Below are 19808 nucleotides of genomic sequence, written 5' to 3'. Positions count from 1 at the left end.
TTAAATATTTTGTTCCATTTCCCCTTTCCCCTATTTACTCAATATATTTTTGGTACAAGACATGACAGTCTTTGGTCTCATCATTCACACCATCTAGGCTCCATAAAGAACTATTTCTTCTGCGCGTCAGTCAGTAAATTCATCCATTGACATAAACTAGTCCTTTAAATAACTTAGCGTTACACTTGCATATTTCCAACCATATCCATAATCACTTACTGTGTATGCTATTATATATAGTGTATTATCTTACTTTTTTTTTCATTGATTGTACTTTTTTGTATTTTTGTATTTCCTTCTGATATCTGTAACGCAAAAAATTTCCCCGTCGTGGGATCAATCTTATCTTATCTTATCTTATCTTATCTTATCTTATCTTATTCTATAGATGTGTCATCAAATCATAATGAGTTTTACTTTAATCTGTCAAACATTAACTCTTGGTTTTGGATAATTAGCATGTTGCTCTCAGTCACGCTACATAATAGTGTATTCTGACCAAACTCAAATTTCAGTTCACTTTTCCCATCTTTACTATCACAGCAAGAAACACCAGTTTGTGTCAAGCTTTGTCCTTAAGCCTACATTTCTGCTTTCAGTGAGCATCGTCTCGTTTCTTTTTTTAACACAATCAGGAGCGTGTCAGTGGAAAGTTTTGAGTCTTGGCTGCCTTTGCAGTTCATTAATAATGAGCATTAATCCAGGCAGTTTCAGACACATCCAAATACCACGGATTCATGAATGCCCAATGATTCAATTCAATATTTCCAACCCTCTATGCTGACGCACACTGCACACAGTTATAAACACACTTTTTATGAGACATTGTTAACTACTTTGTGATATGAAATACAATTTCACGTGAAACTGTACTGGCAGAAGCTAGAGTTCGTAATGGTAATCATTCATGGAGAATGATTTTCCAGTCATTTATGATGTCATCATGGATTTGAAATAACCTATCCCTTGTACCATGTTTTCCTAGGAAGTTGTTTAGTAGCGACAAAAGACACACCCAGATACAGAGTCTCCAAGGGAGGTTACTCTGTGGCAAGACAAATAATGTTTCTTATGTTGCAATGTCCCTTCCTCTGCACTTCTTGTTCTCACAACAACATCTGGAAATAAGTTAATTAGTAACACAAATAATCTTATATCAGCTAGACATAACTCAGATGAGTCAAAGATCTGATGCCAGATATTTGTTGTTTCCTTGAAAGAGATACCAAACAAATACTGGGGAAATATTACATAATACAATGACAGCCACTATCTTTTGAAATTGTTTTGTTCAAGTAGTAGGACATTTGATTCTCACTCTCACCAAAAGAAGCTGAAATAGCCTCATATATTCTATACAGGTTGATCCCGCCTGTGGGGTGAATTAGATGGAGTTACTGTTGAAGGGTACCTGATGAACTCGTCTTTACATTTTTTGTACAGGTACCAACATTTAGAGAGACATATTTTTTATCTGTAAGTAACAGCATGGTGTAGTCTGCCATAAGTAACAGACTAAAACATAAAAAAGAAAAGATCAGCGCTTCTGTTGGGTTAATAATAATGGATTGCATTTATATAGCGCTTTTCGAAACACTCAAAGCGCTTTACAATTCCGCTATTCATTCACTCTTGCATTCACACACTGGTGGAGGCAAGCTATAGTCGTAGCCACAGCTGCCCTGGGGCAAACTGACAGAAGCGAGGCTGCCATATCACGCCATCGGTAGGTGAAGTGTTTTGCCCAAGGACACAAAGACCAAGACAGACAGAGCAGAGGATCAAACCAGTAACCTTCCAGTTACAAGATGAGCTTCCCAACCCCCTGAACCACGGTCGCCCCACAAACCACGGTCGACCCACGACGGTTACTGGTTGGTTTAGTTTTTCCTTAGAAAACTCATAATTCCTTGTTTGATTTTAGAACATAGATGTTTAATTATGTAGATTTGAGAAACCACAGTCTGAACATCTTCTATATCTCTTGGCAACGAACATTCATTGGGTTCTTTAAACGAAAGCGTCGCTCCTTTACGACTTTATTTGTCCAGTTCCATCATCAAGTTTAGCTCGTCATTAATCATGTCTGACTCAGTATAAGATAGATTGTGTGCAGTCTTTCTTAAGTGGATGTCAGAATTATTTTCCCAACAATGCCCAAGAATTCCTCAACCACCCAGGTTAGGAGGGAACTGAGGAGGATTAATGGCAAGAAGGCAGCGGGTCCAGATGGCATCAGCTCGAGGGTCGTCAGGTCCTGCGCGGACCAACTGTGTGGGGTGATGGAGCACCTCTTCAACCTGAGCCTGAGGTTGGGAAGAGTCCCACAGCTCTGGAAAACCTCCTGTGTTGTACCAGTGCCAAAGACTTCACGCCCCAAGGACCTCAACAGCTACAGGCCGGTGGCTCTGACATCCCACCTGATGAAGACCCTGGAGCGGTTGGTCCTGGCTCAGCTTCGGCGCCTAATAAGCTCATCACTGGACCCACTTCAGTTTGCCTACCAGCCTGGCATTGGAGCGGATGATGCCGTCATTCACCTCCTACATCGTTCCCTCGCTCACCTGGAGACCGCTGGAAGCACTGTGAGAATCATGTTCTTTGATTTCTCCAGTGCCTTCAACACTATTCTTCCCTCGGTTCTAAAGGACAAGCTGGTGAACTCTGGAGTGGACCATCACCTCACTACCTGGATCCTGGACTACCTCACCGACCGACCACAGTATGTGAGGACTCAGGGCTGTGTGTCGGACAGGGTCGTCTGCAGTACGGGGGCCCCACAGGGAACGGTTCTGGCTCCGTTCCTCTTCACCATCTACACTGCAGACTTCTCCCACAATTCCACCCAGTGCTTCCTGCAGAAGTTCTCTGATGACTCTGCAATAGTCGGCCTCATCACTGATGGGGACGACAAGGAGTACAGAGGTCTGACCCAAGACTTTGTGGACTGGTGCCAGCTGAACTACCTCCAGATCAACGCCAGTAAAACCAAGGAACTGGTGGTAGACTTCCGCAGGCACAAGCATTCTCCACTGCAACCACTGAACATCCAAGGTATGGACATTGAGGCTGTGGACAGCTACAGGTACCTTGGTGTTCATCTGAACAATAGACTGGACTGGACTCATAACTCAGACGCCCTCTACAGGAAAGGGCAGAGCAGGCTGTACCTGCTGCGGAGACTCAGGTCGTTTGGAGTGGAGGGCCCACTCCTGAAGACCTTCTATGACTCTGTTGTGGCTTCTGCTATCTTTTATGGTGTGGTCTGCTGGGGCGGCAGCATCTCTGCTGGGGACAGGAAGAGACTGAACAGGGTGATCCGAAGGGCCAGCTCTGTTCTAGGATGCCCTCTGGACCCAGTGGAGGTGGTGAGTGACAGGAGAACGGCGGCTAAGCTGTCATCCCTGTTGGACAACATCTCCCACCCCATGCAGCAGACTGTGACAGCACTGAGCAGCTCCTTCAGTGGGAGACTGCGGCACCCACGGTGTGGGACGGAGAGATTTCGCAGGTCTTTCCTCCCCACTGCTGTCAGACTCCATAATAAAGACTTTAACTGATCAAGCACACACATCCATACATATGCAATAATACTAAGTGCAATAATCCTTTCTGTCATCGTTGTATTTTTACTCAGTTGTATATAGTATTTGTATTTGTATTCTATTTTTATCTTATTGTATATTTATTTTATTTTATTCTACTGTATATAGTATTTTATTCTATTCTGTACAGTTGTGTACTGTATTTATTCTTATTGTATTCTAATTTTTGCCTCATAACTTTTGCACTGTCCACTTCCTGCTGTGACAAAACAAATTTCCCACGTGTGGGACTAATAAAGGTTATCTTATCTTATCTTATACAATAGCAAACGGGATCCTGAATTAGACTTTTAAATGTTATGTAGAAGAAGTAGCTGCATAGAAGCTTTATCTTTCTTCCTTGTTTCACACTGGGGAGAGGGTATAGTGAAATCATAAACACAGAAATAGGCCAAAGTGCAATAAAACTAGATGTTCATGTTATAAACTTAATGCTGCTGGTGAAACAATTAAAAAAACACAGTGGCAGATAAGTTAATGAATAACGGTGTTTATTATGTGGCTTTAATTCAATTCAATAACATTTTTTATGTAGCATCAAATCACAACAGTTGCCTCATGGTGGTAAAGACTCCACAGTAAACTCCAAAAATCATACGTCCCCCTTCCCCCTTTGAGCAGGCATCTTGGCAACAATGGTAAGGAAGGAAAGACTTCCGTCTTTTATTTTGTCTATAAAGCTACTGTACTGTAAGTGATTCTCATTTCTTATGGCTCAGTATGTTCACCAGTCTCACTGAAACCACGAAAATGTTTATCTGTAACCCAGCTGCTTCATCGCTGTAGCACAGCCAGCTGAACTCACTCATCACAGGCAGAAAGATCCAGGTCAGTGCCACCGCACACTGTACAGACCACCAAGGGGACTTAAAGCTCAACGCTCTCCCAACGATAGTGATCTAAAACACACTGCTTGCTATTAAGAGACCTAAACTCTGCGCTCTCCTTTACATCTTTCTTGGTGTTGAAATTTGTGGGATGATGACACTCAACTTGCATGTTCGGGGGCTTTTCCACACCAAACCACAGTCACTGTTTTCAGTTTTAGTCTTTAGACAAGTGGATGAGCATTTTAGTCATTTATCAGTATTATTCATCGAAAACCAAAAACATTTCCTTCCACTTACCCAATTCAAGGTCAGTTCGAGGTGAGGGATATGACATGTTGAATCTATCCCAGCTCTAATCATGAAAGAGGTGGGGTACATCCTGTGTGGGGCTAACACAGATAACTGTTTCCACTCACAATCGCACCTATAAACTCACAAAGGCACAGTGAAACCATGCACACTCCCAGTAAGAACACACAGGCAAATATGATCCTATTTTAAGCTGTCAAATTTTAGTGAGCCTAAAATAGGTCTAGTGGATTAGAACACAGGGTACACATATCTGTGAGGCAACAATATAAACCACTGCCTTGCAGTGTCACATGTCAATCTAATCAAATCATGTTTTGTCTTTATAAACAAAGGAAACCTTTTATATTTTGGCAGATTTTAGTCTAACACTGATTGATATATGGAACATTTATACTGTCCTGAAGCAAGGTGCTTTATAAACAACATGCTTAATTCACCTATTCACAGCCAGTTATACAAGCACTATTTCTATGCAGAACTGCTTGCTATCTAACATTCACACACATTCATACCCTGATGGATGCATCACAGAGCTACTTCGGTTTATTATCTTGCCCAAGGATATTTGGCATGTAGACAGGAGCAGGCAGGGATCAAACCACCAACCGATTGGTAGATGATCTGCTCTGCCTCCTGAGCTGAAAAAAAAAAAGAATACTGTACTCATAAATATACTACTCGCTTCAAGTGCCATTACCTGAACCGAAGTCAGGGCTCTTACACACAAAAGGATACATTAAAATGCTTATGTATTCAGAATATTGTCACAATTACTTAGTGTCAGAAGATTAGACATCTGGAATCACGACAATGAAGCAGCTAAACAGCAACAGGTGGCTATAAGCTAACATTATGGCAGCTAATGTTAGGCTAGCGCTCAAATATGCTTCCTCTCTGATAAACAGCTTGATTAAATTCTCACATTAATTGAGAATTCATGTCCAAGTCCAACAATGCTGTGCCTTAACGTTAGCTAACACGGCACAGCAGAGCACAGCATGAGAAAACAGAATTCAGCTTACATTCTGCAATTTGCTGGCATTCATTAGCGATCGTGATCAGACCATTTATAGGGCCACAGTTCGTTAGTTTAGCTTGCTTTTTACATTACGTATGTGAAATGTGACACGTGTTTTGTCTGACGTTAACAGCCATTCACATAACTACATCTGAATGTGTGTGTGCGTACACATGCGCATGCTCAAGGATTTGGTAACAACAAAGGCTTCATAGAACATCTGTTCCTTTTAGAGATTAGTCTAAATTTTTATGTTGCAACGTTGGCTTGGCACGGAATAGCCGATTATAAGGGATCTCTGTTTGCAGCGCTAAATGTCTGCTGTTGTTTAGGAGGTTGGGGAAGAGTGAGGAACAGAACACAGTAGTACATCTTCAGTGCAAACGATTCCTTGTAAAGGGAATATAAGCCCTGTCTGCTTTTTGGAAAAAAAAAAAAAAACATCACACATTGTTCTCCACTTGATACTGTGAATACTTCATATTCCACGATGAGTGGACTAAACTTAATGTCAGCTATCTAAAACCTGTTGTTTGTTATGCTTAATGAATAGTGAAGTCTGCCAAGGAGAAGTGAAAGCTCCCTTGGAACGACGATAGGGGTTCACAACAAATTTTCAACTTGATCAGACTTTGTTTCAACTATTTATTCATTAGTTATAGTTGGACCGGACCTGGTGCTGTCTGACACTGTCCAAGTGTCAGGAAGATACAGTCTGGACAACACACGTTCAAATACACCCATGCACTGCAATTCCAAACAAGAAACAATGGTTGGCAGGTTGGCAGAAATACTAACAGCAAAAGATGATAAGTCTAAAGAAATATTTAATTTAAAATGAAGAAAGAAGTGTGGGGTTTTTTTTCCTAAAAAGGAATTACATTCCCTGTGTTATCACTCGAAGCCCAGTTCAAATGTCATACCACTGTCATCAGTTTGTAATGGGTGGGTATTTCCCTTTCTCATACACAACCCACACACAGACCTCATGATATGACCCATTCATGTTTTCTCACTGGTACTCTCTATTGTCGGAATTTGCAGTAGAATACACCACCTAGTGGAAAAGACAACCTCCTCTCATTACAAAGCTGAGACTACAAACACAAACGCCTTTAATGTTTACATTTAAATATCTTGCGCACTCACACTATAGTTCACAAGCTGTGACAGGAAAATTGAATTCCCATGCTGATCATTTTTATTGTTCTGCCACATATCCAGTGTTAAAAAAGCAATAACCGCATGCTGTGATAAAAGGAACACTAAAACGGAGGTCAGTCAGTAGCTAAGTTTCTCCCTTCCTGCGTCATATTCTTTAATTGCTGCTGCTGCTGATCACAGGAAATGCCACTAAAGTGTTTATGGCTCTTTCGCATCACTTCCAGTGGAATAGCAGTCCCAGCAGGGCTGTGCTGGGACATCAGCTTGTCTTCTTTTGAGCTGTCTGCTCCATCTAATCCACTGCTAGAGCCACTCATCTGGAAATTATGAGTCACCTCTTTTTTAACCAGGTCCTCCAGGTCTGAAGAAAGAACAAAGGAATGTTTTTAAAGATATTATCTCACCCAGAGAACTGATTCATGCAGATGACCCTTTTATTTCTTTTCTCTTTTTTTGCTAGTTGGATATAAAAGAAGATTTACAAGTAAAGTGTTGGGTAAAACAAACATGAAGGCTTCCACAAACTTGAGCACGCTCCTGTGCATTTTTAATAAATTCATTTGAAGTTTATGAAAACGCATCAATCTTTTAGAAGCTGTAGTCAAACACTAATCAATATATATTTATGAGGAGAACATTTTTTCTAAATAATAACCTAGAAAAGGTTATCGCTGTACCTTTGATAAATGACAGAATCACTTAAGAATTGTATTTTCTATTAATTTGGATTATCTTTATCTAATATTAAAATTTGTTTGATGACCTGAAACATTTAAGTATGAGAATCAGGATGAGGAGTTTACCACAGCACATCACTTTGATTTGTGATGTGTTAAATCAGTCTGTGATTCCCAGCTGATTTAAACAAATATCGTTTTAAACATGGCATGACTGATCTCAGCTCGTGTTCGTATCACTCTCTTCTCATTACTTACACTGGAGTACCGTCCTGTTGACAAGCGTATAGGCTTGGATGGGGTTCCTGCTCAGGTCAATGTAGTAGTAGAACTTCAGCTCCTTAGGGTACTGAGAGTGGGACAGGCTGTGAAGCAGAGGAATCATCCTATTGGACATGGGTCCCTCTGTCAGTACCTGGTGCATCATATAATTACACCAATCATCCTGAACAAAATTAGGAGTGATAAGCAGAGCTCGTAAGTGACTGTTCTCCACTGCCTGACAAAACTCGGTGCAAACTGCACCTCCTGGACAGGCGTCCCTCTGCCATAGAAAGCATCTGAGGCTGCGGGGCGAATCCTCAAGGAAGGAGACCAGGCGTGTGGCCTCTTCAATGTCACTTTGGGCGCTGCTGTGACAAACAAATAGGTCATACTTTCTTTTCCATCTCAACTCACAACTGAGAACAGTAGGCAGCTGCCGTGGTTTTGAGGGGGTCCCCCCGGGTGATGATGACAGCGACGACGAAGCGCACGATGGTAATGTAGATGAGGATGATGTTAATGCACCACTAACAGAAGACACTGAACCTTTTGTGGCTTCTTTATTGTGTTGCTTTGATAAAGATCCTCTCGATTTCAAGAGTTTCTGGAACCAACCTAAAGGAAACAAAAAGATTTTAAGGTCGATTTGTTTTTCTTTTTAAGTATAAAGATTTCCTGACATTCCACACAACTTATGAAAAATCGTGTGAATAACAGTAGATATTTTTGTCACACGTGCACAAACAAATCCTCAAAAGGATTCTGATCAGATTTACACTGAAAAAAGTGACCAGAACGTTTTACTTACCGTGCATGTTGCTGAGGTCGTCATGGTTGTTCAAATCGTATCCAAAGTACTTCTGACAAATAGATATAGATAGTGATAGATAAATAGATAGTGTTGAATTCCATCGGTGGGAGCTTCTAAAAATCCAATTTCTCCACTCTTTAAAAACATCGCAACCCGAGGCTGTAGCCGAAAAGCTAACTCACACAATAGCAGCAAAGAGAAAGTCACTGATATCACCATAAAATGAGGAAGTTAGAGACAGCTGGAAGGGATGTCTCAGAATGTGCAGTCGAATTTCAAATGCAAAAACTGTCAGACTTCACTGATCACCTTATTCATCGCTGTAAACTGACATTTGTCCAAAAAAAATATTTTGCTTTTTTTTAAACAATATGATAGAAAAAACTGATCTCATAAAGAACAAAATGAAGTGGGAAGCATGAAGACAAGGTGGGAAATGTTAATAGGCCTAACCATGTCCACAAATCTATTTCTGTAATCCATGTGTTACTATGGTTTGCATTTCCAGCTTCACCATGAAGGAAGTTAATAAAACCACTGTTATATATTTAAACAAGAGGAAGTTTGGGGTGACAGTAAGCCTCAACCCCCCCCCAACACACACACGTTATTTATGAAAAAAAAGTCCTGTACTATGTTAATTGTGGTGGGGGGGGGGGAACCCTCATTTGGGCTTTTCCCACATTTCAGCATTTTTGAAGTGTGGGAAAATTTCAGTATAATTGGTCTATTAAAATTTGAGTAGAAGGGTCCATATGAGTGCACCAGAGGTGGGCGGGTTTCGTGCATCTGCCCGCATAGCAACCACTGTAAAATGATACCATGTACTTTTTTGCCCCTCAGAGGCATGAGCTTTCACACTTTTTTCCCTTCTGCTATGCCACCTTTTGTTACACTTTAAGGATATTGGCATTTTTGGGTTGTCTCAAGTCCCAGAACATGAATTCTCTAATCATTTAAAGTAACTGAAAAAATATGGTAATAGCTAGCCAGTAAAAACTAAAAAGAAAAAAGATTTTAAAGATTTTAAAAAGCAAAGTAACTCATCATTACACATCTATACATGTTTCAGAGTTTCAGTCAGTAAAATAGTTACTTTGGTTTGGTTAATCTCCCCTGGAAATGGAGTTTGTAATCAGTTCTGTCTGTCTGTTAGCAGTCTAGCATCCATTATTTTCATTATTTTCATTTTTTTTTTCTTTGATGGTAGATACCAATAACAGTTCCACCTGATTTAATTTTTGTTGAAATCTGGTCAAGTTCACACCTAATGTGAAAATCAGCAAAAATTTTGTATTACTCACAATTTTTCCAAATCCAGAAAATTTCTCTCCACAGATAAAACTCTCTTTATTAGTTATGCACATCAGGAGATCCAGGAATCTGGAAACAGCGAAAACAGGTAAGGCCAAAAAAAAAAAAAAAGTAGTGTGATGGACTGAATCACAAGTGTTGGTATCTCACAAACACCCACACTGATAGATAGAAGAGATAAAGAATAAGGAGAAGAAAGACAGATAAAAAGGATGAGCCAGCACTATCTTGTCTATTTAGTATTTTTACTACACTGTGTTAAACTGGGAATTTATGGGTGAAGGTTTAATTTCTATCGCCATCAACAGCATATAATTTCCTAGGCCCTAGAACCTGTAGAGAAACAGTTTTCTTGTATATTTACAGTACAGTTTGTAGTACTACATGTATGCACATAGGAAACATACAGACCAATCACGTGCATTGTAACTCATCACACATGAAGCTACTCAGCCAATCATTTAGTTTCTTCAGTGCAACCCTGCGAACATGTGTGTGTGCAAACAGAGAAGTCTGAGAGGAGATGAAACGCAGAAGTCCAAAGACAAAAGTAAAAGCAACAGAGAGAGAAAAGCGGTCGGTAAAAGCTGTTCTTAATAATTCTTGATGTGACTGAGGATAAAGAAGATGAAGAAACTTCTCTTTCCCTTTTTAAATGAAACATTTTTTTATGACAAAAGCTCATTTATTTTAATTTTGAATGTAAAAGAACATTGTTCAATTTTATTATTATTCTATTATTATAGAATTCTCGAGTTCATGGGGAAATAATAAGCATAGTTCAAAGTATTATTTAACTGAATGTTTTTTCTTTTATTTGAGAGCCTGTTGTTTGACTACATACAGACACTGATACAACTATTAGGCTACCTCAATATATATTATATTGAATTATGTGTTACTTTGTAATAACCGAAAATATTATAAAACAATAATACTTCTGGACCTTAATTTGAGGACTTTTTCTTTAATTGGACTTAGATTAGCTTAGATTTTAATTGTCCTGTCTTCGGCCTATATTATTACTATCAAATAACACAATTATTTACCTGAAATTTCTCTTTAGGTAGTAGCTTATGCTGAGTACTCAGGGAACTGTAGGGGAATTTTTGCTGGTTAACTTAACCCAGCTGTTTCCTCTTGGTGGTTTCATATTTACTTCTTTTGTTTCTCTTTTTGTCGTATGTCTGTTAATATATATACACACATATATATATATATATATATATATATATAAGATATATATATATATATATATATATATATATATATATATATATATATATATATATATATATATATATATATATATATTATATATATATAATAATATATATATATATATATATAGATAAGAGAGAGAGAGAGAGAGAGAGAGAGAGAGAGAGAGAGAGAGAGAGAGAGAGAGAGAGGAGAGAGAGAGAGAGAGAACACGCAGATGTCACAGCTTGTCACTCTTTTTCACCCTATAGGCAGGATTATACTTTCCACAATAGACCAATTATACAGGGATCTCTGTCCAGAAGAGCGCAGTCCTAGGCAGCTAAGATACTGCGCAGGACCCTCAAGCACCCAGGCCTCTGATAGAGGACCTGAGCTTTAAGGGGGTGAGCAGGGAATTTGTACATATATATATATATATATATATATATATATATATATATATATATATATATATATATATATATATATTTATTATATTTTTTTTATGCTTTTTTTTACATTTTAATAAATGGCAGGTTGGTTCATCTGCCTCATTTCAGCTCTTACCTCCACTATCTCTGTATATGTCCAAACTACCTCAGCCTAGCTTTTTTTCACATTGTCTCCAAAGCTTCCAGCCTGAGCTGTTCCTCTGATGAACTCATTTCTAATCCTGTCCGCCCTGGTCACGCCCAATGAAAGTCTTAACATCAACTTTTTGTCAGTGCCCCCATCTCCAAACCATACATCATAGCAGGTCTCACTTCTAATTTACAAACCTTTACTTTCCTCGCTTGCTGAAATCCTCTTGCCACAAATCTCCACTGACACTTGTCTCCACCCATTCCACATTTCCTGTACTTTTCTTGACCTCTCTTATGCACTGTCTGTTGTTTTAGATGGTTGACCCCAGGAATTAGAACTCATCTGCCTTCAGTACCTCTATTCCTACAGCTTCACAGTTACACTCGCCTCATTCTCATTCGGACATGTAATCTGTCTTGCTTCTACTGGCTTTCATTCCTCTTTGCTCCAGAGAACCCCCCCCCCCCCCCCCCCCCCCCCCCCCGATACATAAGAGATGGGTGGATCGCTGGTATTAAACCAGTGCTGTCGTTGGTATGGGATTGACGCTGTTGTTTGTAACCTGTTTGTTGATGTTGTTTGTAACCTCTAAGTTTAGTATATAACCCACTTAATTGCTTTAGATAAATTATATTTTGGGAATGAAAAAATACATCTCAACGTGCCCTTTTTTTTTATTATTATTATTATTATTATTATTATTATTATTATTATTATTATTATGATAAAATCACATGAATGAATAAATCATGTATTCATTTATTCATTAATGTATTTATTTAGTTATTTTTATAGCCTATAACACATTTAAACAACAGAATTGACCTAAAGAGACAGGCCCAATACAAATTATTTTTACAGGTAACTGGTAAAAAATATTGGCATTGGTACTGGTAAAATACACAGGAAAACACTACCGGTTCATTGAAATGAACACTGCGCAAGCGCAAACCTCAGCAAAAAAAAAAAATGCCGGAAGTCAACATCACTTCCTGATCGTGCCTCTGACGTGTCTAAAACAGTTTTTTCACTGGTAGTGGGTTTCACTCCTGGGGCATTTATTATCAGTTTAAGTATTATCCGGTAAGAGTTCGTGTTCTGAATGGCAGGCAGGAGCCGTTAAAACGACACTGTATTTTATAAACCCAGGGCTCTCTTTTGCTTTTATCCACATATCTGTCTGTGTTTAAACCAGGTACGTGCTTAGAAGATGCTAGACTTCTTCACCATCTTCAGCAAAGGGGGGATAGTGTTGTGGTGTTTTCAGGGAGCCGGTGTCACTGAATCCTTCACGGGGCCGGTCAACGCTTTGATCCGCTCGGTGATCCTTCAGGTGAGCCTCACGGCTAGCTGCTTGTGGCTGTTGTCTTTTTATCCAGCTCTCTGTAACAAGGGGCCAGCTAATGCTAGCACTAGCGGGTAGCTAATGCTAGCACTAGCTTATGGCGTAGCGATCAACTAAATAAGCTTCTTCTGGACTGTGTGCCCCCCCGCATACCACTCATTCATATATAAGTTTAATATTTCCTGTGCTATAGTGACGTAATTTAGGTGGTTGAAAACACACACACAGCGATAGCTGCAGTAGCAAAAGCTCCCGTTTACATGCTGTTGATGTTCTTTTTTTTCAGGAGCGAAGTGGGAACAGTTCGTTTAGTCATGGGGGCTTGAGTCTTAAATACAAGCTCGACAACGAGTTTGAGTTGATTTTTGTGGTAAGTCGTTCATATAAGTATTGAATGAATAAAAAAAAATCAGGTGGGGATAGGTGTTTGTGTTTTATATGTGTTTATGATCATTGCCTTTTTCTCGTTTCACCTGTGCATCTCTAGGTGGGTTTTCAAAAGATCCTGACGCTGACATATGTGGACAAGTTTATAAATGACGTCCAGCTTCGCTTTAGGGATCGCTATAAGAATGAGCTGGAGCAGAAAGGAGCTTTAAAGCTGCTCAACAACAGCTTTGAGTTTGAGAATGACTTCAAAGTGCTTCTCAGGTAAAGAAACAAAATAATTTCCATAATAAGCACTTAGGTACCAAACAACACACAGGCCAATGTCTGTAGGTAGGCATGGAAATTGTGTATTGGTTTTATGTGCAAATAATGTTATTAGTAATATAAAGCCAATTCATTCATTGTCTTCCGGTAATCCAAATTCAGATTGTGGTGGCAGCAGGGTAAGCAGGGCATTCCAGATGTGATTCTTCCCAGCCACACTTTTCAGTTCTTGGGCGATTGCACAAGATATAAATCTCTCCAGCGGGTTCTGAGTCTACCTTAGAGTCTCCTCCCATGCCCAGAAAACCACCAAAGGGAGGCGCCCAGGCGAGATCCTAACCAGATGCCTGAATCATCTCAGCAGCTTTTAACATGCAGGAGCAGCAGCAGCTCTACTCTGAGACCCCTGCAGATGTCACAGCTTGTCACTCTTTTTCACCCTATAGGCAGGGATTATACTTTCCACAAGTCTGCTAGAGTTCGCTTGGGTCCCGCTGACACAGTTTTCGTCATCAGATGGTTAACATGAGGGTCCACTTGGACGTTTGCGTACTTGCCCGCGTTACTGCTGAGGCTGCATCAAACTATCTGCCCAACTTGCACTCTATCTTTCCATCCCTCATAAATACTTGAACTCCTTTGCTTTATGTTCGGGAACATAAAGCCAATTCAAATTTTCTTTTAGCAGCAATCAAACTCAAGTCTGTCTTGATAATGGCCAAAATATGTTTGTAAATATTTGTTTTACATGCCACATAAGAAATATGATCAAAAAGCTGTGAGATTTAATAGTTTTGTTGTATGTTTGTTTTATTAACTTAGAAAAAGTGAAAGATGCATCCCTGACAGTTTCTTTTTGTTATTACCTATGTTGACATATATTAATTGTTTATCAAAAGTGTGGCGGAGGAGAGCAGTAAAGCTCGAGGCCCTGCCGGGATGCGGACCTTTGAGCAATCTGGGAAATCTCAAAAAACTGTGAAGTCAATGATTGAGACAAAGGGTGGGGACAAAGGCAAGGAACAGGGTGGCAAGAAGAATAAAAATGCCAAAAAGGAGGGTAAGTGCTCTCTTTCAGTTATAAAAAGCAAACTCTAAATGGGTAAGGGTAACGTGATTTCAAACTCAGTTGACTCTAATCCTTTCCAGCTCCTGCAGCTCAGCCTGCCAAAGGGGATCAAGACAAGGCCTCAGCCTCTGGCCAGAAGATGGTGGAGAATGGTAACCAGAGCCTGACTGCTGAGGAGATCTTGCAAAAGAACAGAGAGGAATTCTTCCGTAAGCACAGGCCAGGAGCTTCTGAAAAACCCAGGTAAAGCAGCTGATACTTCCATGTAAAAGAGAGAGCAGGCCAAGAGCGATGTGTGTTTTAAAGACACATCTTGATGTCATTATCAATCTGTCCTGAATCCCAAGTTTATTATTTTTAATTGTTTCCTTATTATTTAAAATTCATTCATTTTTCTTTTCCCCAAAACTTATATTAAGTGTTACTTGTGTGTGTGACTGTCTGCTGTGTTGTGTTAGAGCCATGGTTTGATGATGATAATTGATTATTTTCTTTCCTCGTGTGCAAAGCATGTTGAGACACTCATTTTTTTTTATTTTATTCTGATCTCTTTCTCACAGTAAGTCGCCAAAGCCTCAGAAGCCAAAGGGGAAACAAAATCGTGTTTGGAACAATGGAGGCAGCAGCACCAGGGATCTGGACTACAGCGACAAGAATGGAAATGGTTCTCCAAATGGTGCCGAACAGAACCTGGAAGCACAATTTGATCCGGTATTTAGTGGTCTTTAATCTAACCACCTAGATCCCTAAGACATCTGCAGTTAGATTAATGTGATTAAAATAAGTGACGAGATGCCACATACTTAGTTCCTCGTTTGTTTTTCAGGAAATGCAGCCAGCCTCCATGAAGGGAGACTTGCTGTCTGTGGAATACGAGTCCAGTGATGAAGAGGAGATGGAGGAAGAGGATGAGGAAGTGGTCATCAGAGAAACAAGCAAGCCAAGGTATGAAATATTAGTTTTAGAGTATCGGGAATAACATTTTTAATGTTGTCTAAACTATAATTTGTGCATTTCTTTCTTTCGTTTTCAGTTCCAAAAAGGGTGGAGGTTTGTTTGGGATGCTGAAGGGCCTGGTGGGCTCCAAGAGTTTAACCCGGGAGGATATGGAACCAGTGTTGGAGAAGATGAAGGACCACCTGATCGGTATGAAGTCAGCTGCAGAAGGCATGATAGCCTGGTATTCGTTGTCTGGTATTCATTGTCCTCCTTTCTGATCACACAGCAAAGAATGTAGCAGCCGACATTGCCTCCCAGCTGTGTGACTCTGTAGCCAAAAAACTGGAGGGCAAAGTCATGGGCACATTCACCAGTAAGTACACATTATATACAAAGCAAAGTATTGATTTGTAATTTATAGTATGGTTTAAGGATCATGTTTATATTCCTTCTTCCTCTGAGTGCACCAGTCCGCATGCTGGGAAGAGTAATAAAATTACAGTAATCCATTTTAAACATGAAGTATATGTCAGAGCCTCTCATACTGATAAGTAAAGTCAATTAACTGCAACTCTTGTTGTTAAAAAAATTACTCTGATGATATGAATGCTGTAACAGTATGACCCCCTTGACTTGATTCACATACTTGGCCTTAACTGGCAATTCCAACTTATTCATTTCTTTTATTTATTGTTAATTATATGATGGTTGTCAGACGGTTACGATTGTTACTTCCTAATGGTGTAATGATGTAGTCATACTAGTAGATTACACACTAGCCAATCTGTAGAATATGATGTCAGAATAGCCTAACTACTCACAATCATGGTAACGCCACTGTTGTGTGTGTGTGAACAATAGCATTTGCGCATCGCTAGTGCGCTGCTGCTGTGTGGTGAAACGCACTGAACACTGTAGCTGATGGGTGTGTGTGTGGTGCTCGTGCTGCTGTGTGCTGGTGTGATGTTGGTCGTCGTCGCAGTGATTGCTGATGTGTGCTGTATACCACCCCTGAAAATCACAACAACTCCGCCGAGCTCACTATCCAGCTCACTATCAACGCTCATCCTCCGTGTGCTGCCTCCGGTCCGCCGCTGCTGCTAGTCCGCTAGTGTGTCGATCACGCCTGCCGCTCCGGCTCGCCCCATCAGGCCGCCGTACCTCCCCCTGCCGCTCCGCCCCAACATCTGAGAGATATTAAAACCGCCAAGGACAGCCCCGGCAACACATAACCCCCCACCTAACACTACGACGCTGCGCGCCGCGCGCGCGCAGCTGTGGCCTCAACAGTAAAGCAGGCCCTGCAAGACTCACTGGTGCAGATCCTGCAACCCAAGCGAAGAGTGGATATTCTGAGAGATGTCATGGAAGCACAGAGCCAGCGAAGACCTTTTGTCATCACATTTTGTGGTGTCAATGGAGTGGGAAAGTCCACCAACCTGGCAAAGGTGAATTGACATTGAAATTTTTCTGCTTGTTGGTAATTTGAGTAATTTACCGTGTCCTTGTAAAGGTAAACTTTCCTTTGCCTTGGTCTAGATCTCCTTCTGGCTGATAGAGAATGGTTTCACTGTGCTGATCGCAGCCTGTGACACATTTCGTGCTGGTGCCGTGGAGCAACTCCGCACTCACCAGCGCCGCCTGAACTCTCTGCATCCCCCCGAGAAGCACGGTGGACAACCTGTAGTCCAGCTTTATGAGAAGGGTTATGGGAAGGATGCTGCTGGAATTGCTATGGAGGCCATTGCCTATGGTAAAAAAAAAACAAAAATCTACTGTGGCATTAGTAAGGGGTTGCTGGTTGATGCCACACAGAAAAGTGTGTTGTACCTTAGCTTTAAAGAAGGGATGTGGCACTTTTAATATTAGCATTGCACCCATTTCAGCATCACTTGTTCACCTTTCCACTTTTGATCCCTGTAGCCCGCAACCAGGCCTTTGATGTGGTGCTGGTGGACACTGCTGGACGTATGCAGGACAACGCCCCCCTAATGACAGCGCTGGCCAAGCTTATAGCAGTCAACATGCCTGACCTAGTGCTGTTTGTTGGGGAGGCTCTGGTGGGCAACGAGGCAGTTGATCAGCTGGTAAGATCACTCAGAAAGTTGAAATATTTTTTTTGTACATATAAGACGTAATAATTAGTTCATTTTCAATTTGAAGTAATACAACGTTTAGTTCATATCTGTATGAGTCACGCGATCTGCTGCTAGAGCTTTCAGTCAGTGTCTAACGCTACTAAAAAAGAACTTGGTTAGGTTAAAAAAAAATTCTATGTATTCAATTGTCCAGCAGAGGGCAGTGCTATTGCATTAAGCTGCTGTTTTGTTACACCCCTGCCTCTAGACAGCATTAGGTTGGAGATTTACATGTGAACTCTTTCCTCAGCAGTTTGTACCTGAACAACTCTGCTTTTGCTTCATGTCCATAGGTGAAGTTTAATCAGGCTCTGGCAGACCACTCCATGTCTGACAAGCCTCGCCTCATTGATGGAATTGTTCTCACCAAGTTTGACACTATTGATGACAAGGTATTTTATTCTGATCACTTTACCATTGGGGCCATCTCATTTCTGTGATTTAGAGAATGTTTGAATGCAGTTTGGTAATTAGTTTGCAGCTGCTTTCTGCCTTGTGAATAATTTGCATTATTTCTCATTCGTCATCCTTCCTCCTATACAGGTTGGTGCTGCCATCTCCATGACTTACATCACAGGCCAGCCTATTGTGTTTGTGGGCACGGGGCAGACCTACAATGACCTGCGCAGCCTCAACGCCCGTGCTGTGGTCAGCGCCCTGATGAAGGCTTAAGTTGGCCGCATGTTCTTCTGGTTTATTCATCATTGCAGAGAAGCCTTTGCCACACTGCCACAAGATGTTCCAGCCCCGCTATAGCCCACGTTTCCATGCTGCTGCCCTGCGCCCCCTGCTTTTGGAATCAAATGAATGAACTAAATGTCTCACACAGGATGTTATTCTTCCAGTAAAAGGACAAGTGTGCATTTGAAAAGACAGAACGTGTTGCATCAAAGCCAGAGGAGCCTCCCTTTGTATTATTTTTAAACATTTGGGCCAAATTTAGAAAGTACCTCAGATCAGCTTGTGTTCCGAAACGGTGAAGTCTCATTCAAATGATACAATTGCTGACTTGGACCCTAGGCTGTGCTATCGGTTTACTGGTTTACACAGTAAAAGCTTGGAAAAGAAAAAAGCTCCCTACCTGGCATTTGTCAGTCAGATTTCTTTCATCTAAATGAGGTCGGGTAGTGCGTGTTTGCTGGATGTGACATTTCAGCAGCTGCCTGTGCCTGAGGAAAGGTTAGTGACCACAGTGCCTGTCTGTCTCCTGTCTTCTCAGTTAACACTTCAATAATGTGGATACTTACCCACTAATTTCATGGCTTTGCAGAAGAAGAAGCAGCCCCACTAGTCTAGTGGGGAAGACAGTTTATGATTTACAATAGGGTGGGTGTGAATACCAGCACTTATCAGGTTAGATGTTTTTTTGTGTTCAACAAGAAGAAAATCACGGCATAGAAAAATCAAGGTCGACAGGGCAGTGCATCAAGATTTCCTGAGCAAATTAACAGTTATGATCTAAAAGTCATCTCCCAGAGCTCCTCACCTATATAACACACAGTTAATTCATTGCCATTACAACATGAAGACTTTGATTCCCCAGTTTATAGTGGATGAAAAGCAGAAATCCATTTGTAAGTTTAGGTTTTTCTTGTTCTTACAGGTGTCCATAGATGTCAGACTACACTTCTAAGTGGTCAATTAAAGTTCTGTGGCCCTTTGATTTATTTCCCCCTCTGATTCATTCATCATTTGTAAGAGAAAATTGAAGTTTTAAACATTTCGGCCCCCCTTTAAAATGTGGTAGTGCAATATGAGAACTATAAAGAAAATTTGAGATAATTTATGAGAATGTAAAAGTTTCTAAATAAAGCTGCTATATGCTATGACAGCCTGTAAAGTGGCGCTTGTTGTACTTTGTGTTAGAGATGCATGTACGA

The 19808-nt window shown here is 40.6% G+C and overlaps 2 protein-coding genes across 2 annotated transcripts; one reads left to right on the top strand and one right to left on the bottom strand.

The window, feature by feature from the left end:
* Positions 1-1845: 1845 nt before the first annotated feature.
* Positions 1846-9036, bottom strand: LOC102313967 (toll-interleukin 1 receptor (TIR) domain containing adaptor protein). Its single transcript, XM_042222544.1, has 4 exons — positions 8679-9036; positions 7865-8485; positions 3867-7290; positions 1846-2167 (listed from the first exon to the last, which is right to left on the bottom strand). Exons 1-3 carry the CDS (start codon positions 8683-8685, stop codon positions 7043-7045), a joined length of 876 nt encoding a protein of 291 aa, XP_042078478.1. The 5' UTR covers positions 8686-9036; the 3' UTR covers positions 1846-2167; positions 3867-7042.
* Positions 9037-12739: 3703 nt separating this feature from the next.
* Positions 12740-19768, top strand: srpra (SRP receptor subunit alpha). The gene is made up of 15 exons (XM_005927282.2): positions 12740-12866; positions 12979-13116; positions 13415-13498; positions 13616-13779; positions 14682-14842; positions 14932-15094; positions 15412-15562; positions 15678-15796; positions 15885-15997; positions 16077-16163; positions 17066-17238; positions 17330-17543; positions 17714-17877; positions 18222-18320; positions 18472-19768. The coding sequence occupies exons 2-15, from the start codon at positions 12994-12996 to the stop codon at positions 18598-18600; spliced, it is 1944 nt and encodes a 647-aa protein (XP_005927344.1). The 5' UTR covers positions 12740-12866; positions 12979-12993; the 3' UTR covers positions 18601-19768.
* Positions 19769-19808: the final 40 nt, after the last annotated feature.

Source organism: Haplochromis burtoni, unplaced genomic scaffold (assembly GCF_018398535.1).
Source record: "Haplochromis burtoni strain Fernald_Lab_line unplaced genomic scaffold, NCSU_Asbu1 Contig_88, whole genome shotgun sequence".
Taxonomy (NCBI): domain Eukaryota; kingdom Metazoa; phylum Chordata; class Actinopteri; order Cichliformes; family Cichlidae; genus Haplochromis; species Haplochromis burtoni.
This window is presented reverse-complemented; position numbering and strand designations above follow the sequence as displayed.

Bases quoted from the DNA above. Each gene is read 5' to 3' on its own strand.
- LOC102313967 (XM_042222544.1), bottom strand. The intron at 7,291-7,864 runs GTAAGTAATGAG...TTCTTTCTTCAG, and splicing joins CAACAGGACGGTACTCCAGT to ACCTGGAGGACCTGGTTAAA.
- srpra (XM_005927282.2), top strand. From the start codon at position 12,994: ATGCTAGACTTCTTCACCATCTTCAGCAAAGGGGGGATAGTGTTGTGG. The intron at 14,843-14,931 runs GTAAGTGCTCTC...AATCCTTTCCAG, and splicing joins TAAAAATGCCAAAAAGGAGG to CTCCTGCAGCTCAGCCTGCC. The intron at 15,095-15,411 runs GTAAAGCAGCTG...TCTTTCTCACAG, and splicing joins GGAGCTTCTGAAAAACCCAG to TAAGTCGCCAAAGCCTCAGA.